The sequence below is a fragment of the Bacillus rossius genome, chromosome 1, assembly GCF_032445375.1.
Source record: "Bacillus rossius redtenbacheri isolate Brsri chromosome 1, Brsri_v3, whole genome shotgun sequence".
In the NCBI taxonomy this organism is placed as follows: domain Eukaryota; kingdom Metazoa; phylum Arthropoda; class Insecta; order Phasmatodea; family Bacillidae; genus Bacillus; species Bacillus rossius.
Window position 1 is genome coordinate 253,337,466 of NC_086330.1, and position 25,979 is coordinate 253,363,444.

The window sequence follows — 25,979 nt, forward strand, 5'->3', positions numbered from 1 at the left end:
AATTAATAGTTGTACATAAACATTATAGGAAACATATAGTAATCAACATTAAGACAAAATTAAATGATGTAACATGAAAATAATTAAGTTGTTATGAAATCATTATTTTCAAAAGGAATTCTGAAATTTGGGTGTTAATAATTAAAAAAAAACAAATACACTTTATTAAAGACATATGATAATGATAAATGCTGAGTAAACAAAACATATGTTGAGTACTGATGCAGTCCTGAAGATGGAAATGTACTGCTTTGGGCAATCGCAGGGTCTGTTTTGATACTTGCCCTCGGTACTGGAACCAGCAATCTTCACTGATATACTCGTAGTTGTTCCCTCAGAGGCATTAGAAACATTTGTGTCACTACCTGTGGCAAACCTATCTTAGGAGCCAGAAATATTTATGTATTTTTTTTTATTTATCAAGGTAGGATGATTTGTAAATACTAAACTGATGGTGATCAACTTACATGTTATTTTTCCCTTGTAGGCTCAGGCCTCACACAACAATGTGTGCAGTGCTTCCATTTACGTGTCTGCAGATGGAACATGGAAGCTAGGAGGGCTTGAGTATCTCTGTCGGTGAGTTGTATCTGTAACTTTACTGATAGAAATATACATTTTTAGGTTTTATATTTTGAACAGTTTGGTTTTAAAATGTAATATATACATTTAAGTTTAATCAGTATAAACTTTTTAAGTATTTAAATTGATTTATAGTTAGCTTTTATGTACGATAACAGAATAAACCAACAAACATAAAATCATACGTTGACTATGTGGCTCTAATTTATTTCTGGTGGTACAGTTACATTTTTAAATATGAATTTTAACTTTAATTACTTTCTTATGTATAATGATACATTATAATTTGAACTTAAAAAATCATCTTGTCTTGTTAAAACAAAATTTCTGTTTCCCCCTCCCCCTTCAATTTTTGCCCACATAGCAATTGTTGTCACATGCAGATGTGTGTAATACCAACTATTGTTTGCCTCCTTTAATTTGCTGTTAGATTTGTTTTTATTTTAAAGTAATCTTCTGAGAAATATGTCTTGCCAGTACAAAAATTTTTTTCAAGGCTATACATAGGTTATGAATAGAGATGATGGAAAATAGCATGTAATGTACTTTATATCATTTCTATTTCTTTTCTTTAGAGTTTATATATATTTCAAGCATTCAAGATGTGCTGCTGTTTTGATATGTTTCTCAGACTTTTTTCCCTAGTTAATATGTTAAATTAAGTTTACAGTATTTTTTACATTTTGGACAAATAATATGTCTCAAATTGCATTTGGGTGGCACAAAATGAAATTTTTTCAGCCTATTATATTATATAAAGATGTTAAAACATTAACATTAATAAATGTTTTTTCTACTGGAGGTAAGAAAGAAAATAACTTTTCTCAGGTGAGAGTTCAGCAAAGTAAAAATTTGGTCTCTAGGTGCTTGGCTGCTATGTGGGTTACTTTTCACAAACAATGCTAACATTCTTTTATTGAAGATTTAAAAATTCCAGCATAAATTATCTCTATTTCGTGGATCAAAATACATATTTAAATCCAATAGAAACTCCACACCTACAATGTTAGAAAGATGGTACTTATTAAAAAAAAAAATTCCATTAGTCCATCAAATAAAAATCTATTATATACCTGGAATTGAAGCGCTCTGGATTAAAATTAAAACCTTGCCATCTAACTATCTAATAGTTGGTAACAGATTTTCCCCCCCTTAAACAATTTCAAATACATATGTAACATATCTTGAAACATTAGAAGATAAGGTGATCTGTTCATGTTTGGTGACTTCAATGTACCTGGTGTTGATTATACTAATAAAAATACTTTTAATATATCACATTCATATATAAAAACTAATAATTGCTTAATTTTTCTACTACCTTGGGACTACTTCAGGTTAATAATATTGTCCTTTAAATCTGTTAGATTTTTGCTTTACAAATCTACCACATTGTGAAGTAATGTAATAAGTTGAAGCAGTTGTTAAATAAGAATTACCACATCCTTAAATATACATTAAAATTACAATGAATTCAGTTTACAAACAGCATCATCTCCACCTATTGAAATTACAAAAATCTGGGTATATACAACACCATTAGGGAACAGGACCGGACTGATGTTTTTATGACGTTTGAAGTTAAGGCTCTTGTTGGTCAATTAACTAATTTTTATGTGATAAAATTAATGCTTTTATTCCAAATTTTCCAAAAGAGTCTTTAAATCTCCTATTGGTTTTCCAAGGAACTAATACAAGGTTTGAAATCTAAAAAATACATTTTCCTAAGATCTTTAAAAGAAATAACAACCCTCAGTACTATACATATTTTCCCCATTACCGTAAAGCAATAAAAAATACTCATCAAATGAGATAAAATAAATTTTACTTAAATGGCAGACATCATCATCAAGAAAAATCCTAAAAAATTATGGAATTATGTAAAAATCATAAAACATGGTTATCAAGAAAAATTAATGGGATTGCTTCCAGTGACCCTATTGTAATATCTAATTCTTTTGCTCAATATTTTGCAAGTCTTTATGTCTCATCAAACAACTCCACTAATCTCAAATATCAATTACCAGCTCAGATTCAATCTCTTTTCCCTCCATCTCTGAGAGCTTGGTTCTTTGGGGCACTTAATACTTAACACCTAGTATGTCAACTGAACTAAATGGATTACCAGCAAGGGCGCCGCCAGGGGGGGGGTGTATGGGGGGCAGTTGCCTCCCCCCCCCTAGAGCCCTAGAGATTCAAAAAAGTGTAGCCAAATGCAAAAAAAATACATACTTTTCCCACAACTTGCCCCCCCCCCCCCCCCCTCAGGTGATCGGCTGGCGACGCCCTTGATTACCAGTTTTTATTTTTAAAGGCTATTCTGTTACTGATGGCCTTGTAACATATATTTAACAATAGTACACCAATCTTTCACTTAGCACGACTAATGCGTTCTTTAAAATGTTTTTGTTATTCATAATCACGTATTCTGAAGGATTAGTCTCCATAAATAGCAACATTAATTTACTTAATGTGTTCCAAAATGTCTAGGGAAATATTCTTTACATAATATAAATGCGTAGAATAACACTCAATGATAAATATATCACACCATTTATCTTTATAAGCCTACCATCGAATACTTTGTATGATAATGCAACACCGCGTAATGGGAGATAAGTGGTTGTGTACTATCATCAGTTGGCGGCTGGCTTGACCTCACGGAAGTAACCTTTAACTCACGAACATACCGTTTTACGAACTTTGCAAACCATCCTTTACTGGCTGTGAAACCGATATTACTGTTTATTTTATTTTTGCAAAAATTAAAGTCCTTTTTCACGTATAACTGCTTGGTTCACATATAACCGCTTGGTTCACATATAACCGCTTGGTTCACACCAATCCTGTCAGGCCAGTGATTTTTTTTTCATTTCAACATTCATTTAACAACATTTTCGATGTGAATCATCTGCTAATTTACAGTATCTAATATCAAATATATTCCCGCTAGTACATCCAACAGCATCAAACTTATATAAACTTTTGATAGAGTCCTTTATCGTACAATTGTGCGCACAGTTGACTTGCTTAAAAGTAAAGTGTGACCAACATAAGTGTGGCTTTCATGACATTCTACACCACATAGTAAATTTAGTTTGGTCTCAAATACTCAAACAAGATGCATGATGCTCTCAGTTGGAAGACATTTTTCCAATATGATTCCAACTGCAGGTGCTTGTGCACGTAGTTACCGGCAGGCGAATGGGCAGACGTGCCTTTGTGTTTGTGTGTGCGAGTTCCCTGCCACTGGCTGGACTGAAGTTCATAACGGCCCAATCTGTGGCCGAGCAGCAACGGTGCGGCCCGACAGCAGACGCGCGGACCTAAAAACATTTGGTCCTTTACAGTCAATATCCACAACTGAACTTGTCATTGCTGATGTTTGTACAACAGCCGATAGCGTAGTCAGACCTGCGCGCACATCTCTTCCCCCTCGTATTGCTAACTGTGTGCCACGGTACATCTGTTGTTTACCTAGTTTAAGCAGACTTGGTGTTGTCATGCCCGATATTTTTTTTTTTTTTTGCTTGTGGCAATGTTGTGCTAACTGAAATTTACAGACTTGCTATTTAAGACTGGGGCAGTAATATTAACATTGCGCTAAATGGATTCGCGCAATTTGAAGACGTGGTAAGTGAGGGATTGGTGTATTAAATCCCAAGTTTTCCAAACAAAATGGAACACTCACACTAATTTAGAGCAAGAGTATAATTAATTTATATAACAGAAACCTTAACCTGCCACCATTTTTGTACAGGCAACCATGTATTATTTTGTGTACAGAAAAAATTAAACTTCCATTTAGTATAAAATTTGGGGGAGCTGAATTGTTGCCCCTTGGATGGGCAGCCCTTCAGGATTTTTCTGGCAATGGTTTGTTTGTACAGCAACTGGAAGGGCAGCCCATCCAATTTCTGAAAACATGTTTCTTTAAGTGTTTAAATAATCCTGAAAACTTGCCCCTTGGCAGGGCAGCCCATCAGGAATTTTTTTACAGTAGTGTATTTGAAAGGTCTGAATTGGTGCCCCTTGGATGGGCAGCCCATCAGGATTTTTCTGACAGTGGTGTTTTTGAAAGCTTGTCTGAATTGTTGCCCCTTGGATGGGCAGCCCATCAGGATTTTTCTGACAGTGGTGTTTTTGAAAGGTTGTCTGATTTGTTGCCCCTTGGATGGGCAAGCCCTTCAGGATTTTTCTGACAGTGGTTAGTTTAGTTTAGGTTAGGTTAGATTAGTTTAGGTTAGATTAGATTAGGTTAGATTAGGTTAGATTAGTTTAGGTTAGGTTAGGTTAGATTAGGTTAGGTTAGGTTAGATTAGTTTAGGTTAGGTTAGGTTAGGTCACTTTACAAACTAATGTATTACATTGTCATTGATCATTCATTTTAACTATCATTAAAAAAACAGATATTTGCAGGACTCAGCTCCGGAATTTAGACTAGGTATTTGTAGTTCCTGTCCTACATTGCAGTGCCCACCTCCTAGAGTCTTCTTTCCTTTTGTTAGTCCTATCATTCTTATGTTTTGTCTATTGTGTATCTGTATTTGTGTTATGCCTATCTCTAAAATTAAATATCCTTAACTGTTGATAGGCATGTCACAAATAAAAATTATACAAGTCACAATTGTGCCTCGTTAAGTTGACGATAGTTACTTGCACATACATAAACACTTGAAACAATATTTTGTCAGAAGTTGCAGGTAGTAGGGTGTTAGTTCTTTCTATGATTATTTCCTTATTTTAAACGGTAACTGGTTGAATGTAAATAAAAAAGTTTGAAATCAATTTTGAATTTTGTTCTTTTATGGACAAAAATATGTGTCCTTGATACATCCGAAAGATAACACTTACTTTTACTGATTGCTACTATCAGTCCTGTGCCTTCATGAAATAAATGACCCCACCGATGTTGTAGTCTAGCTGGGAATTCTCTGGAACTACGTCCCGGGGGAACACCCGGGCACGTATGGGGCCTAATTTCTTGTTAAAACTTTCAAAACTTGAAAAGAAAAATATGGTTAAAACTCAACAGTATCACAGCCTCTACCTCAAAGGTGAAATTATTTGCCTCTAGGCTATCATACAAATATTTCTTGAGCCACCAAACAACAGTACCTCTCGGCACGGCATTCTAACAACTAAAGAGGCTATACAACCACCCACAACCACACAGGGAATGAGCAGTTACATGACCTCAATGACCAATCACAACACAACACTGTACAAGGACACACATACAAATTTCCTTACCCTTGCAACAATGATTTTCTGTAAAAAATAAAACATGAAAAATCACAAAATTCTTTCTGATTAGCTGGTGCAAAAAAGTGATACGCCGGGGAGAATAAGTGACCAAGTACTTAGAAAATAATAGAAGGCATATGTTTGATACAACTTTATTTGGCACTAAGGTTTGATTTTAACATCGAAAACAATTATTCAAAAAATGACAACAATCATATAAAAGCAATACTGATAAAAACATATACAAAATAATTATATAACAAATGGCAACTCAGGGCTATTATTTAAAATTACTGTAACATGGTCAATCACAAAAGAGGAACCATTTCACATAGCTCATACAAATGTGGTAGTTCTGAAATATTTAATTAAATAAAAATTACTTAACAACATTACATGCGTGCTACCGCAATGGGGGTTGAAGTGTTCGTCGAAGTTTTAGGGCGCCACCACATGTATAATGGGCATGTGGACCCGGCTACTCTTCTCAGGGATGTGACGTAGCCCGTGTGTGGCGAGGCCCGTTTCCCCATGTATCACTAAAAAGCTCCGAAAAACGATGATAGGTACATGAAGCTCCTTCCTCTCGCAGCGCTCGTGACTCACTGGCCGTTCGTCCTTGCTCGGAAACTTTCAGGAGCGAAGCACTGACGTCACATTGGTGGGCGCGGGCCGACACGCACACGCACACACGCGCACACTTACACACACACACACTTACACACACACTTACACACACACATACACACACTTCACACTTCGGCGGGCAGTTAAACGCCGGGGTCGTAGTGGGTGGTGGTGGAAGGGGGGGGGGCTTGCAGCGTGTAAGGGGGGAGGTGGTGGCACATCGGGCTCAGAAGGGCGCAGCCCGGGACAATGTCAATTCCCCCCCCCCCCCCCCCCCCCCCCAAAGTAGATCGATGTGACAACAGCTCGTGCTGGCAGCTGGGTGGGTGTGACACTGTTTACTTCTGCTTTCCGGTGCTGCTCGTGGCTCGTGTCCTTTGTACTGTACAACAGCTCAGGTCCTGTGGGGTCCGACAAGGGCATATGTTGTACCCGGAAGTCGTCTCTGTCACCCCTTCTCCTGGCGTGTTCGTTTCGGGTTCGGCGGGTTCGTCTACCGTTACTCTGAAGTCTGAGTCCTCTATGGAGTAGTGGAAAGGCCATAGCATCTCGTCATGGTCGGGCGTTCTGGACCATTCTTCCTTATCGTCCGGTGTCCAGACTAATGGTGAGGGTGTGTCCTTCAGGGAGCCCGTGGAAGGGCGTGTCTTCTGCCTCAGACTCCGCGAATAACCGCCTAGCGAACTCGGTCGCGTGCGGGGCGGTGATCGGTGACTGCGTCTTCATCTCCGGGAATCCATGGAAATCTGGTTCCTAACTGCCTGTGGAGGTAGACGCTTCTGGGCCTGCATGTACCTGACCCGCTGTGTTTGTCGGGGTCGCTGGTTCACTTCCCGCCACGCTGTCTCGTTCCGCTTCATACTCGTGTGCGACTTGCACATTGTCCCGGTGATATTTCGCAGTACACCTGCTCGGTAACATGATTATGACCGCAATGGGTCCTAGCACTCGTACCACAGGAACAGGTCCGGTCCACTTGGGGGCGAGTCCCACGCAAAAGTTCCGGGTTCCGTCCGCCAGCGTGTGCAGGCGTGCGTAGACCATCAGGCCGGGCGTCAATGCCGGTGGCGGTCGTGTTGTGACAGGCGTGTGTTGTGCCTGGTAATTCGCTTGTCTGTGCCGGGCTTTGTTATGTATCCTCACGATGCCACACGTGCTACCGGGGTGTTCTCTAAGTCTTCGCTTTGCCTGTCCTGCACTCGGTATTGGCCGGGTAGGGGGAGATTTCGTCCCTGAACGAGGATAGCAGGGGATTCGCCGGTGACTGTGTTGACGCGGCATCGTAGGCAGTAGGTGATGTCTGTAATATGAGTATCCCACTGCGTGTGATCTTCCGCCAGTCTAAGCCTCAGCTGCGTCTTAATATCTTGATTATGTCTTTCAGTGGGGTTGGCTCGGGGGTTGTATACCGGCATGGTATGCGGTGTAACCCGCCATTTTCCACATAATTCCCTCCACTTCCGTCCCGAGAACTGTGATGCATTGTCGTTTAAAAGGACACGCTGGTAGCCCCAACGCAGGTGGAATTCAGTTTCCAGGGCTCGCGCAATAGTGCCTGCGCGGCAGTTTGCCAGCAGGAAAGCCTCGACCCAACGCGTAAAACAGTCGGTGGGGACCAGCAAAAACCGCTTTCCTCGTGCCGTCCTCGGGTACGGCCCCATCAAGTCCAGGGCAATCGTGTGGAACGGCTCAGCGGGTTGACGTGGTACCTGCTGCTCCCGGCCATCTGTCCGCCGCGTCTTCCGTCACTGACAGTGCCGACACCCTTGCACAGCGTTCCTCTCGTATTTGTTTAAACCCGGCCAGAAGAAGAGGTCTCGTACTGCGCGAATGGTCTGGTCGGTACCCGGGTGCCCGGCAAGTCGGTTTACGTGTAACATTTTCAATACATCGCGCCATGTTCCTGCAGGTGCGAACGTCTGCCACGGTTATTGTTTGCCCGCGGGGCGCACTTGCAGCTGACTGTCAAGCACGTGGTAGCTGTCGCACGCCGCCTCACCGCACCGCCGTTTCAGCTCCTGTGAGTGTCAGTCCCCACGCTGTGCAGCACGCACGAATGTGTCACGGTCGTCCAACTCCGCACCTGGTGGTAGGGTGGGGGGTTGGCTCGCGTCCGTGATGGCGCACAGTGCCGCTGCTTGCCTGTGCGTGTGGCTGTGTGTCGGCATGCCACTTTTAGGTGGTAAGAGCTCGCCCCAGTCCATGTCGGCCCGCGCCTCCACGCTCTCATCCGGGTGACATGATAATTCGTCGGCCAACTCATTTTGTTTCCCGGCGACGTGTTCTACGGTAAAATCCAGCGCTTGTAACGTCATGGCCCACCGTGTTAGTTTTGACCGCCGTCCCTGCATCGTGGCCAGCCATTTCAAGCATTGGCTGTCTGTTCGCAGTATGAAGTGCTGCCCCTCCAGGTGCGGCCGGTACCTCCTGAGGGCCCACACTACGCCCAGACACTCCCGCTCATTTACGCTGTACCGTCATTCAACGTCACCAAATTTTGCGCTGACATACTCGATGATGCGGGGCTCGCCTGTATCTCCCAGCTGTAACAAGATGGCCCCTATCCCCTCCTGGCTAGCATCAGTTTGCACGATCATCTGCTTCTCCAGGTCCTAGGGCGCGGCGAATACAGCACGCAACCAATTGGCCAGCCCAATAAACCATTGCAGTTTTTTATGAGTGATCGGCACGGGTTTATTGACAATGACAGACAGTTGTGTCGTCGGGCGGTTCCCCTCAGCATTTACTACCAGACCTAGGAAATTCAGCTCTGTTGTTCCCAAGTGGCATTTTTCTGGGTTGCATGTAAGTCCGTGAGCGGCTAAGCATTCCAAAATTAGCGCGAGGTGGTGCGCATGTTCGTCCCACGTCTGCGACCAAATAATGATGTCGTCAAGATATGCAGCGGCAAACCTGCCAGCATAGTCTCCTAATACACGTGTCATCATATTTTGGAATATGGCCGGCGCATCTTGCAACCCAAAGGGCATGGCGCAAAACTGGACACGTCGGCCGTCTGGTGTTGTAAAGGCGGTTTTCGGCTGGTCTTCCGGCCGTACGGGGACCTGCCAATAACCTGATTTTAGATCCAATAAGGAAAAGATTCTTGCATTGCCAAGTCCCGCGATCGTGTCCGCTATGTTTAAGAGGGGTGGATGTGCGTTTATTGTAACTTTGTTAATGGGCTTGAAATTAATGCAGAAACGTAATGTCCCATCATTCTTTTCTGTCAGCACCACCGGAAAATTGTACGGACTCTCGCTGGGTTCGTTAATCCCATCACTCAACATTTCTTTCACTTGGTTTAGTATGGTTTGCTTGCCCGTGTGCCCGTAGCTGCCGGGAGGTATAAACATAGGGACGTGAGGGTGGTTGGGTATATTGTGTTTGGTGACAGTCGTACGTCTCAACGGCTCTGCAGTTGCGAACACTTTACTACGGGGTGCAATAACACTATGGATGGTGGCTTGGTGCTCGCGGGGCATACCATGTTTGAAGTCGTCGAGACTAACCTGGTGGTTGATTGGGGGCGGTGAGCGTCCGAGGCTGTACACTGTACGACGGCCCTGGTTGCCGATGTGTACACAGCCTCCGCGTACCTCGATCGTGGCGTTGTGGTCATGCAGCCACGGCTGCCCCAGGATCACGTCATCCCAGAGGTCCTCGACTACTAGGGCGGTCTTGCTGGCCAGGGTCTTGCTGGCGTCCCCAGTGGTGGCCAGCTGTAGGCGGCCCGTGTGGGCCTCGAAGCCCGTCCCCTCGGCGAACCGTGCAGCGACGCAGGTATGGCTGGTGGCAGTGTCAATAAGTGCGTGGACCGCGCGCCCATTTACTACCACTCGGATGCTACCACCGATGCCGATGCTTGGTGTCAAATTTCTAATTAATATTGTCCGAAAAATACACAAAAGAAGGTTGCAACTTGGCCTGGCCCTGACCAGCAGGTGTTACATTGTCACTTGAAAATTTCTTGTCAGAACTTCTTGAGTTGCAGATGACTCAACAGCATGCAGTGACAATTGAGCAACAACTGACTTTCACCACGCAGTTACCTTCCTTTATAAAAATAGAAACAGAGAGAGGCTACTCCGTGGGCCAACTGAAAAATCATGGGACAGTATTCAGTAACTGACCATATAGGAATATTGCGTTGCTAAAAATTATTCTCTGAAACTCAGGAAATTCACGTCACACCACATCGTGGTTCCTCCTGATTGGCTGGCTGGAAAAGCATCCAGCAAACCTTCTGGGCTATTGCTGCGCAGTCATGCGCCCAAGTGATGGGTTTTCCAGCGACACATTTCTTAGATAGAAAAAATAATATTACTTCAGGGTGCCAGTGCCTCCCATTACTGGCTTCCTTTCTTTCAAATCTTCTAGAATGTTCTAGAATGTTACAGTCTTACCGCCCTGAGTGTGCTTTATAATTGTGAAAATGTAAATTTATAGACATATTAATTTTAACTGACTTAACAAATTAGAGTGAAAGAATAATAATATAAAATATTACATTCATCTTTATGTACAACCTAACCCATATAATATTAAAGCACAAACAAAATACTTTAATTATGAATAAAAATTATTATGCAAATTAGTTAAAATATCATATGGCATAAGTTATGCTATGTCACAATATAAAGTAAAAAAAGTATTTAATAAATACATTTATAAAATGGTGAGTTTCATTTCTTTACTCTTAAATTATACCAGATGGTCCACGAGAGACATTATCACGCCAAAAATTGTGTTAGTATAGTGTACTACCCATCCCAATTTTTTTATTCATACTGCATCATGTAACACACCTTGCTGTTAGTAGTTAAGTTTGTTTATTCATCAAGTGTGTAATGTTGCAGAACCCTGCCCTCCTAATTAAATAATTTTTCTTTTAAATTATTTTCATGAATGTAAATATTTCTTAAAAAAGTCTTTCTAATGATATTTTACCGTTTGTTATATATTTTAGGGTTGATATTTTTCACTTGCTATGTTTTTAAGAAGGTATTTTGTATTTTATTAGACATTTTTAATCATTACTATTTTTTATGTAATTATTCACAAATGAGCCATTGTACTAGATTTTTACCTGTTTAGGCCTACTTTTTCAGGTTATTTTTAATGATTTTAATTTGGTAAAGAAATTTGTATTATAATTACTATTGATAATGTTCATTTAACGTGTGGAATGGTTCTAGAACAAGGGACAGTGGCTAGTGTAAGTGAGAAAGGAACAGTGTTTCCCCGCCAACCGAGCTAAAGACGGTAATTCCCCTCCTGCATGGGAACTGTGTGATAACTGCTCTCTCACGGTGTGGGAGAGAGAACGAGAATGGGAGTCCCCGATTTCGAGGTGAAATTGAAAAGAGACTGATCAGGGGAAGCCCAGAGTTCTGTGTGTAAAAGGTTTTTTCATGTGTTGTAACTTGTTCAGTAATTGGCTGATATCTGTAGCGTGAATGAAGAGTGCGTGTGATTGGTCGGTGAGGTCATGTGACGTCTACTCCCTGCGTGGAGGAGACGAGTTCATGAGATCACCAGTCGTCTGTCGAACGCTGGACGAGTAGGTCGCGTTCGATGGCTTCTCGCTAAATTATCATGTAATTTACGAAGAGAAAATTTCACGTTGGTGGTCGAAGCCAGGCCTATATTTAAATCAACCTAATTTTCTTTTTTTTCGTTTTGGATATAACTTAATTAGAAATTGTGGCCACCTTCGTAGGTATGTTGGCTCGGGGCGGAATTCGTTTTCTCTGGGTGCGGTCCTCTTCGAGGTCGTCCCATTTTCTTGTACTTGCAGTAAAACATTACTGAAGGACTCAATCTACGCGATTATTTTTCGGTAATTTCTCGTCATGTGAGCTACCAGCAGTTTTTCGACGGGCAGATATATGTGTGGAACGAGTGAATGAACTATTGTAAGTGTTTGGATTCGTCGGGGCATTCTGTTTAGAAAAATAAAAATAATACATCAAAATTTGCAATCGGCGTTGAACTGTTTTATTTTGTATATAACGAACCGTTATAAGTGTCAGTGAAGGTACCTAAAACAAAAACTTTTCTCTTTATCAGAATAACTGTTGTGGTCTAAAATAAATTGCAATTAAATAAAACATTTTATGTTTTATGTTCTGTATAATATATATAATATTATATATATCGAGAAAACCGTAGGAGGAGAAAACAAGTGCTTGTGGGCAAGCTGAAAGAAAGAGGAGAGTTATACACAGCTAAAGATCAGAAAGGTTAAGTAATTGCCATTATTTTAGTAAGAGAGACAACACAACTTAGCTGGAGGAAGAAAACGTTGTTGCAGGTGTGCTGTTGGATAAAGAAGAATGGAGTACAAAAACTTAAAAGTTTTTTTTTTTTTTTTTTTCCTATTACTGTAGCATCATTGAAAACATTTTGAGTGTTTATTTTTTGCATTCCACTATTACTTACATGAAAATTCAAACTCCATATTGGAAAATGTTAGTCTTAGAACCATTTTATCTGTTATATAATTGTGTTACATTAAATAAATTGCACATGCACCTTATATCTGATTCACCAACTCATCACAGCTCATTCGTCTTGTATTACAGCATATTGAGAATTTCTTTTCTCCTGGCTCAGTTGTAAGGTGTTGGCTGGATGCAGTCTGAATGGCCAGGGGTTTGTTGATTAGAAAGAAAGAGAGGTTGCAGGAAGCAGCTGTCAGGTGCTTCACTTGTGTTGCTGGGTGCCTGGTGTCCTCCTGGGATTCCTGTATGCTGCAGTACGGAGGGACAGAGGGTCTAGTGGTGCACGTGTAGCTTGCTAGGATCCAGGCTTGCATTTACCTCCCAAAACAGTGGCAAGTAACTTGTTTTAATAGTTTGGGTTCTTTTATTTTAGGGTTTATTTAAATACAGTTGAAAATTTCTAGCAATATGCTCTTAAGGTCTAAACAAGAAGTTTTGTTTCTCTGAAATGATTTTCATTAATTTTGCAGCATGAATATTTTGGTCATTGCAATAATGTATCAAAACAAAACAGTCTCGTTGTACATGTTGTATGTTTCCAAGCGTTGTGTTAAGTAACTCTGTAGTGAAATGTTTTATTCTGACAGCCCTTGTTCGTAAATACTCTAGGAACTGGGAAGCTGGCACATTATTACATCCTGTTCAAAAAAAATTAAATGGAATAAATAATGCCAATTGAATTTTTAATTTTTTTATTTCTTTTTAAAGTTTTTCAGACCTCACCACTAAATACCTCCAAGAAATAAAAGGGCATCGCTGTGAGAAAAATATTGCACCAGAAGAGAACACAAAATCATTTTCACCATCGGAGCTACCAACGTCCATCGACCAATATGCTTTTGGCTGTCTTGCAGAAGAATTGCTTGTGGACAAGACAGGTTTGTCTTATAACATGTCTCCTAAGAAAGCAGTTTTGATTTTTCCATGTTTGCAATGAGCAGTACCAGTTTACTGAGATTTATTTGTTATTTTTATTTGAAATTTGTGTCATGCCTATGTATGGTAGCAGAACCATGGTAGTAGGTGCAAACACATACAAACAGAAACACAACACCACATACAGTCATAAACATATAACGGTTCATTATATACAAAAATAAAAAGATGTTAAGCGCCAATTGTAATTTTTATTTTTATTTTTCCAAAATAGAATGTTGAACAGATGAAGCCAATCACTTTCCAAATATTTTTCACTCATTCAACACATCTATCCGCCTGTCGAGAAATGCTCGCAGCTCGGGCGATGAAAATTAATGGAAAAAAACGTAGCTTAAGTCCTTCAGTAACATCTTACTGTAAGTACACGAGATCTGTGCGGCCTCAAACATGGCCGCACCCAGCGAAAATAAATTTCGCCTCGAGCCAGACGCCGACGTCGGTAGCCGCAATTTCTAATTAAGAAAAAATGTCCGAAAAGTTTCAAAACAATAAATGGCTCGAGCTACCGACGTTAAATTTTCTCTTCCACATTTTCTACATAATTTGCGAGAAGCGACCAAACGCACCCTCCTGGTGCAGCGATCGACAGACGACTGATGAGATCATGACACTGTGTCCTTCACGCAGGGAGGAGAAGTCACATGACCTCACCGACCAATAACACACACGCTTCATTCACACTAAAAATTACAAGCCAATCAGAATACGCGACATACATTGAAAACAGTTTTCTATCCATAGAGCCAGGGGATTCACTCTTTCCTTCTCTCTCCCACACCGTGAGACAGCAGTTATCACACAGTTCCCACGACCAGTGGGGAATCCCAGCTTTTGTCTCTCTCTTACTGGGGAATCACTGTTTCTTTCTCACTTGCACTTACAGGCCTCTTATGCCCTATCTCTTTCTACACATCACCCCAGACACAGTCCCGTGTTCTATAACTATTATGCAACACGTTTATGAAAATTAAGAACAGCAGTCATAATACAAATTACTTGACAAAATTCAACTTATTTATAAAAACCTGAAATAGTAGGCCAAAACAGGCAAAAATCTAGTACAGCGACTTACTTGTGATTAATTACATAAAAAATAGTAATGATTTAAAATGTTTGTTAAAATACAAGGTACCCTCTTAAAAAACACAGCAAGTGCAAATATCACTCCTAAAATACATAAAAATGGTAAAAATAATCTTATTGAGACTTTTTAAGAAATGTTTACATTCATGAAAATACAGTAGAACCCCGATTATCCGTGTTAATGAAGGGGACGAGTGAGTCGGATAATCGAAAATCGCGGTTAGCCGAGTCATGCTTGCCTCAAAGGTCATTAGCCCACAGACAGCCATCTGTGGACATTCGGAGATTACATATATACACATGCTTTGTGTGCGTGTGCGTTGTTGACATAGAAGCGGACTGCTTAGTGCTGGGCAGCAGTGGTTTTTAAGTCTTTCGTGTGCGGAGACGTGGGCACGCGAGTCGTTGTTGCACCGAGGTGTGTGACTAGCTGCCCGCCAGTCCGAGGGCCCAGCTGATAGCTGCCAAGGTCACGCATTCTTTTCATCGCGCGTAAGCGACGCTGCCACACTTAGCTCATTGCTCTGTTGTCAGTAACACCATCAGGCTGGTTATTGTTTTACAGAACGACTGCCTTCAAAATTATTTTCGAGATAAGATTTTTCATACCAGTGCATTGAGACTTGATTTGATGGTTTTGAAACGGTGTATCTGTCTCGTATAATTCACGGTGTTTTTATCCCCCTTTATTTATATGAATTTAAAATGTTAGATTTTTTATTTTTAGCTTGCTGAACGTGGAATTAGTGCAAAAACGGCCTAGACTTAGTGTTGCAGATGGGTCGGAAATCTTATAACGACCACCTCTCTATAACGACCCTAATCTCGGGAACCGTGAGGGGTCGTTATATCTATTCTCCGTTCACTCTTAGCTGAGTTTTGAAATAAACAAACACCGTCGTATCACTGCGCCGCGTCAGCAAGTGATAGGCTGAATTTATCTTGCGTGCCAAGCACTAGTTGCAACACACACACTTCCGTACAGTCGGTGCTCATAAAATAATGGAGAAGTAATATAACAGGAAAATGGTTCTTCTGTCAAACCTAGTTTTTTTAAAAAAATTACGTCTGCTGTGATAAAATTACGCCACTTAATGCTACACCCTCCGACATTTTCTGTTGAAACCATTCAAACAAACAAGTGTCCAAGCTGCTAAATGTGGATTCGTTCATCGTCTTGCGTTTATTTAATCCACTTGAAGTGTCAGCCTGTGAAGCAAACTGAAGGATTTTTTCGCGATTTTTTATGTTGTCGCGCACTGTTGTGTTACCGACATTAAACTCAGTCGCAAGTTTGCAATCGTTTCTCCACTCTGAAATCTTTCTATAATTTTTGTTTTGCTGTCGATGGACAGTATCACTCGCTTTCTTTTCTGTTCATTTGATGACATTATGAAATGTTGCGCTCAACACTTCCGCACAACACAACGGTATAATCCGTCGGAATGCAGATCACTGTTACAATACATAAAATTATCACCACTTTGACGCAACAGCGTACACTAATGTAATGGACTGTCTCCATGCGCCGGGTAATCTCTGTGGCACGGCTCCGTGCTGCACGCGGGAGTGTACAGTCCGGTCATGCGGACGTGGAATCGCGCACCAGTGTATAATCTATTCACGAAACATGGAACACAAAAATATTATGTACATACGTATGTATGTACTAGTATTTTTTTTTTAAACTTTCTGTGTATATAAACATAACTGAGTCAAAGTACTTTGACCAACATACATTTTGCAAAGTATTTTAACATTTACATACATTTTGAATTATTGGTTATATGTAACTAAAAAATTGGACTTGATGGACATAAATCGCGGTTAATCCGCGAATCGGATGATCGAGTCGCGGATAATCGGGGTTCTACTGTAGTTTAAAAGAAAAATATTTAGCTAGGAGGGCAGGAGTTTTGCAACGTTACAAACACAACAATGTTTTAACAAATTAAAATAACACATAATGAATAAATATTAATTAGAAAGACAACAGAAAACAAAAATAAAAAATAGAGGTCAAGAAAAAATAAAAACTATTATTATAAAGGACAAGAGCAAACAAAGTAAACATAAAAAGACTAGGCTATAACTAGAAACAAAAAAATACATGTGTGGAATGTATTATTACAACTAATAACACATATTAAAATGAAATTATTCTACCTGAAATTGCAACAAGCAACACAGCAAAGATATGAACTAAATGTTGTATGTAAGGATTAAAAAAAAGTGATATTTAGTTTTTAATAGAAGACATAATTTTTTAAAAATATTAACTCTGTTACTAGTTTGTGGAAATAAATTTTCATATTTATTAAAATGTGTAATTAGCCTATAAATTATATCATTAGTCTTTATCAAAGAACATAATAAAAGTGGCTTGCGACAATGAAACAACGAGATTTAATGCCAGTATTTTCAAGAATGTATGAACAATTAATATTGAAATTATAACAATTTTATATCAAAATCGCATCTAAAATATATCTTCTATCTGTAAGAGAATCTGTAAGGAATTGAAATCAACTCAATAACATTACTTAACTTTTGGAGAATATATTTAGATAATTTAGATTAAATTCTATTAAGTTTTTCTATGTCAGTGTTATTGATGCTATTTCAAATTATAGACCCATGTTCGAGTTTGGACCTGATAAGAGCTATTAATAAGAATAAAGTGGAATCAATAGAAGGAATCATGATATATGTTTAATGAGAACAAATATTCTATTTGAATAATTCAAAAGTGATTCGATATGGAGATGGAAAAATTACTTAGAATCCAGTAAAATTCCTAAATCTTTCACTTAATGAGACTTCGAAATAGGAATATTTCCAAGTTTTTATTTAAAAACAATTTGGTAAAATTTTATAGAGAAAGTTATGATTATAGTTGTATCCTCCCTGTTAAGATTAACTAGGTTGGAGTCATACCAGTTATCTACAGCAGTAATATCATTGAAGAGATAACAATCATGATAGGATAATATATTTTATTGGATTTTGAGGTCATCATCTAACTGAGTACCAGTACACCTATCCCTCACTTAGCACGACTAATTCGTTCCTAAAAATACTCGTGTTATTCGAAATCACGTATTTTGAAGCATTAGTTTCTATAAATAACAAGGCTAATTCAATTAATGTGTTCCAAAATTGTCTAGGAAAATATACTTTATGTAATATAAATGCGTAGAATAACACTCAACGATAAATATGTCACACTATTAATCTTTATATGCCTCCTATCACACTTTGTATGACAAATATGCCACCGTGTAACGGGAGATACGTGGTTATGTACTTCATCGTCAGTCGGCTGGCTGACTTGCCCACCCGGGCGTGACCTTCAACTCACGTAGCATATCTTTCCAAACCATCCTTTACTGGCAGTAAAACCGATATTACTGTCCGGATAATTACATTTTAATTTTTCAAAAATTAAAGTGCTTTCCATGTCTTATCGCATAATCGTCGCACAATTTATAATAAGATCAAGTTTCAAAAGTATGGGTGCGATTTTTATGCGAAAAAATATTGTTGTTGGGTAAAGTTATTCATAAAAACATAACCCATTCATGGAAAGTACGTTTGTTTAAAAAGTAGAGTATAAAACAATTGAAATTAATAAGTCATGCAACAAAAACCTTTCTTCAACTTTAAATAGAAAAACAAATTCTGTGACCCAAATGCAAGCCTGAACTAACGCATAACTCGTCTTAGTACACACCACGAAATAGTGCGGGCTATCAAATGTAGTTAACTCGGCACAAGACAGAGAGCGCACGTTGCATGCAATCGGAGAGATATCAATATCGATATTAGACTACGTGTGCGCGCTCTATATGGGAAGCAAAATAGCCAAACATGAATTATCCCATCTAGCGCTGGCTACATTTTTATAAGCGGTACACCGCGGCGACGCAGACTAACGGATAAAGGTTATAACTTTAAAAATGTCTTTAAAAGAAAATTGTGCGCACAGTTGACTTGCTAAAAACTAAAGTGCGACCAACATAAGCGTGGCCTTCATGTTAATCTGCGTGCTGTAATACTTCTAGTTTTGTCTCAAATACTTGAACACGATTATGAGTGATCAAGCACGTACAGTTACTGGCAGCTGAATGGGCGGACGTTACTTTTCTTTGAGTGAATTCCCTGCCACTGGCTAGACTGAGTTCACGGCCCGGTCTGTGGCCAGGCGACAACGGTACGGCACAGCGGCATACACGCGAATGTAAAAATCATTTGGTTCTTTACATTCCATAGCCGCAATTTAACTTGCCATTGCTGATGTTTGTACAACAGCCGATAGCGTAGACAGACCTGCGTGCGCATCTCTTCCCCCCTTGTTTGGCTAACTGTATCCCACGGCACATCTGTTGTTCATATAAGTTGAAACAGACTTCGTGGCGTCGTGCTCAACTATTTTTTTTTGCCTGCCGTGATTTTGTGCTAACTGAAATTTACAGACATGCTATTCAAGACTGGGGCAGTAAAATTAACATTGCGCTAAATGAATCTGTGCAATCTGAAGATGTGCTAAGTGAGGGATAGGTGTAGAGTAGTTTAGACCAGATATTGGTGCAGGGGACATCCCAGGACTGGCGGAGTTCAAGGAGCTGTGCAAGAAGCAGTTGCAGCATGCGAACCCCTCGGAGAGGCCCCAGCTGTCGTCCGTCCTGTCACACCCGCTGTTCGGACACGGCTTCATCAGGATCCACAGTTTCCTGGAGGAGCTGCCGTTGAAGAGCAGGGAAGAGAAGGAGTGTTTCTTCCAGTAAGTGTTGGCAGTGGAGGGCGTGCGTTGTTGTGTTGTGGATCAGCGGACCGCCGTGCGATGCGTGAGGTGCTCTGTGTGTGTGCCAGGTCGGTGGTGGACGAGCTCCGGTGCTTCCCGGAGGAGCTGGTGGGTGCGCAGCTGGGCGCGCTGCTGTTGGCACGGCTCGTGCTGCTGGACACGACCGCCCAGAGGCGGCTCCTGCCCTTGGTGCTCCGCCCCAACACAGGTCTGGTTAGCTCATTCGCGGTAGTTTAGACGAACACTAACTAGGGAAATCTCTATCCGTGCAGCCGGTACAGTAAGGGAATGTGGGTTTGTTTATTTAATTTATCAATTCATGGTTGAGTTTTATATTTTATGCAGTGTTTTTCAGAACAGTGGTCATTTCTAGGGGTGTGCGAAGACCATTTTTTTAAAATTCATATCAAAGTCAAAGATTAATTCAATAGCGAAGATGAAATCAAAGGTGAAGCTCACTTAAATATTTTGCTACCATAAGAAAAATGCATACATATGACTTTTGAGTGCTTGTGTAGGGGTTTTGTGGGCTCATCCTGCATATCGCACACTAAATAAACATGATTAGGAAGCATTTAGCACAGTAACTAATTGCCATTTATTGTAATTAAAGAGTAAAAATGCAAAAAAAAAATACTTTTATAATAGCAAAATTAGCTTGTATAGCGAATTTAAACTTAAAACAAATTATGAATTGCCTCTAAGCATATTTAAAAAATCTTTAAAACTCAGCTGTTGTGAATTTTCTGAAACACCATGACAGAATTTTCTTTCTTTTTTAATTTATTAGAATACAGCACCCAAAAAACATTTTAAAAAAATGTGTGCGTGGAGTCCACATGCAACAGAAGTGAAACTCCATGCTTATTAGTCATAGACAAAGATAAATTGCTAATATTTTTTAATAGATCAAGAGATGATAATTGAGAATAGTAAAGGGCGAGGTCTAGGTATGATCTCAAATGAAATAACTCTTTTCCATACGAATAAATAAATTGTAGATTTTTTGAATGAAAACAAAAGTACTAAAATTATTTTCTTCTACATTTAAAACAATCTTTGATTTTAAATCATTCTTAAACTTTAAGCTTGCTAATAATTAAGTAGTTTATGCAGCCTAATTAACTGTCCAAATGGACATGTGTAGTCTGAGGCAGGTATCAGGCATTGAAAGTGACAAAATGTCATACAAATAGGACCTAGCTCAATACTACTATGTTGAGCCACAGTCACCCACAGCTACACTCCGATCGATAAATATTAACGTCTCTTAGTTGAACATATCATATTTACACACTCGTGGGCTCGTAACTATAATACAGTGTGTGATGTAGCTAATCAAATAATATTTTGTGACAAATAATTACCCATGTTAACTAAAGTGTGAAAAGCATTATACCAGCAGAAATATTTAGTTACACCGCTAAAACAATACTCACATAACAATGTTTAACAATACTGATTTACACAAGTAATTAAATTAATAATAAATACATGAAAGAACAATATTTTCTTTCAAATATGGCCCGTGATACATTGCACAACAATAAGCTCAAACCCCGTTATGTTGCTATCTTCCCGAATACTCCCTAAAGTGGGGTGAAGTCAGGCACAGGCGGGTCCCTACCATTGCGACCCGCCTATCCCTGCAGCATGGCAGGGTTCAATCTGAACCGCATGCCGCCACGTGGAGCCTGCTCAAGGCTGCTCCGTCAATCACTGACCACACCAACGGCCCCGGAGTGGGGATAGCGCGACGTCCACCCCCAAGAAACCACTGCGCACTTGAAAGTGTGCTACGTCAATTCTACCTTTCCCTACTGTCTCATGTAATAGTTCCCCCACCACGTACCTAACTGTTCCCCTCCTTACCCAGTTGCCTTACCTTGTACCTAGTTATTAAACCTCATGTGATCGGAATTTTCGTAACGCTCGAAAATTGTTATCCCTTCAGCAAAGAAGTTTCACTTCAAAAGTTTTACATTTAGGTACAAAGAATCTTGCTGTCTCTTCCTGTCATTTTGTATGTATAGCTTAAATGTATTGAAAAATTTTTACAGTTACATGCACTTAATAGAATCTTACTCTTCTATACATGTGCATGCATCTGTGGCCTAATTTTATCAAACCCTTAATAAGATGCCCAAGATAGTTGCTGTACAAGGATTCCCCTCTGTATAGTAGGGTGGACGAGATCTGAAACTCAGGATAAGAGTAAAGAAAGAGACCATTCCCAAACTTGTAAAAGCAATTATTTGAATAGAAAAAACCATGAAAAAGGTATATACTAGATAATTTTTTAAATAAATTTTAAAATGAAACTTAGCATTTAATTTTTTTATAATGAATGTAGAATTTGAAGTTGTTTCATACATTTACACAATTCTAAATTTTATTTTGGAAGCACATGAGTGATTTTCTAGAAACCAATTGTACCAAATAATGATTTATTTAGAATACAAATACATTGCATAGTACAACCAAAGTTATTTCATGCTATTGCAACGACAAACCAAAACATAATGACAATTTAAATGTGAGATTTTGGGTAATAGTACAAAATAAACTTAAAACAACCCTATCTCCATTACCGTGACATTTGGAACATGGGGTCTTAGGGTAATAACTTGCCAGTGACATCCCCAATCAATCAAAAAAATTTGTCGGTCCTTCTACCAAACACTGTGTATTAATATTGAATACTGAGTTCTTATTTAAGTTTTAAAATTTGATTGAATTTATACTTTACCAACTGTAGTTATAATATTACTCCAGTTCTTTTTAATTTTAATTCTATTAAATATTTGCATACACAATTAAAGATAGTTTTTTATCACGCCAAGTAAGTATAACTTCTAACGTGCGTACATAAATACATATAGGTACATTTTTTAATGTAAGATTATAGTTTCAATTTTATATTATTTTATCTGATGAAGCAGTGAAATAATGTTAGTTCCATAAAATGTTAGCTACAAAATAAGAGAAATGTTTTCCGTAAACCACTCGTGTGAACTGTGTTAAGGCATAAGAAAATTAAGATGCCTGCGATTCTAACAGTGTGAATTAACAGCCATCTTTAGCAGTTGATTTAATTGTGTGATTGTGCATGTGAATGTGCATGTGCATGTGCATGTGCATGTGCAAGACAAGTGACAGGTACAAAGTGTGAAGTTGCTGCCAGCAGAGGCGCAGCAAGGCCTGTTCTCGCTGGAGACGTACAGGAAGTACGTGGTGCCGAGGCTGCTGCAGATGTTCTGCGTGCGTGATGCGCAGGTGCGCATGCTGCTGCTGGAGTACTTCCCTCAGTTCTGCCAGGTGTTCCTGGACGACGAGCTGAAGGACCGCGTCCTGCCTGAGGTGAGTGCCCTGAGCGACACTCCTGTGCCATCTCGTCCTCTGAGTCCAGCACAAACTAGTATAACTTATTGTGCATCCACTGGTAGCAAGAGGAGACGGCGTTATAAAACAAAAGAAGTTTTTGTTCTTTTAGGAAGGAGCTTATCTTTCCTGGTGCATGTACTTGATAACCTACCGTGATATCACTCGAGTGGACATTTTTGCTCTTTCGTCACTGCTTCACTTTGGCAACATATTGTTACGATTTACTGCGGGTTCGTAAAGGATAGCCCAATTAAAGATTTTTATCACACACAGTTTTATTTATTGCCACTATTTACATCACTAGCTAATAACCTAAAAATGCCAATTAATCAATTTCACTCAAAAAAAAAATTGCCTCTTCCAGTCACTTGCTTCTCTCAATCCACACACCTCGCTGGACCGCGCCTCTGGCGCAACTCTCGCCGCAGCATCCCTCGTGGACCTTCGTCGCAGGACTCCGTCGCCGCACTCCGCCGCCGCTGTCGCACTTTCCCTTCGCCGGGATCCCACTCGACGCCTCGCTCGGAACTTCGCTGCACCCGCGACACTATTGCCCGGAACTGAACTCTCAGACCTGGAACCTTCGTACCAGGGACTTCGCCACTCTATCACCCGGAAACTTCGCCGCAGGAAAACTCCCGACTTCACTCTGAACTCCTCTCACTCCCTGCCCTGGAACCTTCGTCCAAGGACTTCGCCACTCTGCCGTACCCGCGGCACTATCGCCCAGAAACTCCGACGCGGGAGAACTCCCGACTGAACACTCTGAACTCTCACTCCCTGACGTCCTCGGGCATATACATAGGCCCCGGCGCAATTCCAGAACTCACGAGAGCGGCCGGGGCCAGTCGCGTCATCGCGAGCCGTCCCGACGGCAGAAATCTCTCGAAAACACGTGTCGGCGGCTCGCGTAACTCCGCAGCTGGCAGGTTTCGGATGTCAAACTACCAGTGCCGCGCGGGGGGAGCGGAGGACTGGAGGGAGATAAAGCGGCGACCCAGGTGCGCAAAGCACATCTCAAGTCACGGCGGCATTTGATGCAGCCCAGCTAGCTCTGCACCTGCACGTGATGTGGCCTTGCTAACGTTCGTAACAATATTGAAGCTTGTGTAATAAATCTCCACCTTCGACAGCTGCTTGAATCTTAGTTATTAATGCAAATGCGCAGCTCGTCACCGGGTATTGTGCAGGTAAAGGCGGCCTGTTGTGCTCGTGCACCCCTGCTTTATGTATTATGATGCAGGAAATTAATTAATATTATTGGATAAACACTAAAAATCTTGATAATTCCTTACATTTTAAAAAAAAAATTTGTTCAAGTGATTTACAACTTAAAAACTTCTTAATGATATTTGCGAACTCATGAGTTGCAAATGAATATTTATCTCATTTTAACATTAAAACAGATCTTCTCATCCTTTTTTTCCAAGCCAGATGTTCGTGCAGTGAAGGAAGAGGTGGATGCTGCCACTAAAATAAGACATGGGCATGTTTTATCCTTGTGGATTGATGATGGCATGACTTGAGAAGTTTAACACAATCAAAGCAGGACCCTGTGCATGGATCCTATTCACTCTTATAGTAACACTGGGACAGAGATGCAGTTACGAGGGGGCATATTAAAACAGTTACATTTTAGCTCTCATGTAAGTCGTGCATTCCATCACCACACTGTGATGCCTAACAGCAAAAGATTGATGGCAAATGATAGGATTTATGTGAATAAATACTGTGCTGAAACCCATAAAAGTTTACAGTCGTATAGTGTTATGTTGCAGCAGCCTATTTGTCATTTTTGGTTACATCAGCCATAAATATATGATTGTATTAAATATTGGCACAAGTGCCGATTTTACTAAACATCAAAAAAACTTCTGCTTCTATTTACAGCATTTGTTCTCATATCAAATACTGTGTTTTATTGCATAATTATCAACATTGTGTACTAAAATCAGGTTTAAAAATTAGGGGTGCAAATTTTATGGGAGACATTTTTGTTGAGGTAAAGTAATTCATTAAAACAAAAGCTATTACATGGAAAGTACTGTTAAGTTTTAACTGAAAAGTAGAGTATACAAAAGCACACAAAACAAGTTAAATTAATAAATCATGCAACAAAAAATATTTAGTTCAATTGTAAAAAGAAAAATGAAAACTGCGACGTGAACATGAGCTGGAACTAACACATAACTATCGTCGTAGTACACACTTACTACGAAAGAGTGTGGTCTATCAAATGTAGTTTACTCTGCATGAGACAGAGCGCGCGCGTTGCATGCAATTTTGCAAGGTATTGATTTTGATATTCGACTACGTGCCTGCACACTATATGGGGCATCAATGTAACAAGACATGAATGATGCCAACTAGAGCTGGCTACATTTTTATACATGCTACACAGCTGTGACAAAGACGAACAGATAAAGGTTATAACGTTTGAAATCATCTTTAAAAGAAAATTTACACATCGGACATCTTTGTATTTCTGTTAATTAAATAAATAAACTGTAATATGGAAACAAATAATAGATTTCAACTTCACAATGCATCGTTTTATACGGGAAAAGAAATTTATGGACAAAAATCATGTATATCTTATGGCGGGAAAGAAACATTTGACAATATTGGACGTAAAATTGTATTGTGCGAGTACATCTTAAATGAGTTTTACTGTAATTGTAATTACTGTATTTTCACATAATAACTACCAAGCTGCCTGACAGGAACTAGAAAACACACAGCTGTTGCATGTGGCTTGATTCTGTCATGTTTACTACCTACACAAAGCGCTTGGAACCTAACAGTGG

The 25,979-nt window shown here is 40.0% G+C and overlaps 1 protein-coding gene across 1 annotated transcript in view; it reads left to right on the top strand.

The window, feature by feature from the left end:
- Nucleotides 1-25,979, top strand: part of LOC134527478 (protein-associating with the carboxyl-terminal domain of ezrin) — a 95,123-nt gene that overhangs the window by 27,277 nt on the left and 41,867 nt on the right. Inside the window, exons 3-7 of the mRNA XM_063360180.1 lie at nucleotides 488-579; nucleotides 13,671-13,840; nucleotides 19,578-19,767; nucleotides 19,857-19,996; nucleotides 22,976-23,148. Coding sequence (XP_063216250.1) covers nucleotides 488-579; nucleotides 13,671-13,840; nucleotides 19,578-19,767; nucleotides 19,857-19,996; nucleotides 22,976-23,148 — 765 coding nt within the window. The remainder of the gene's footprint in view (nucleotides 1-487; nucleotides 580-13,670; nucleotides 13,841-19,577; nucleotides 19,768-19,856; nucleotides 19,997-22,975; nucleotides 23,149-25,979) is intronic.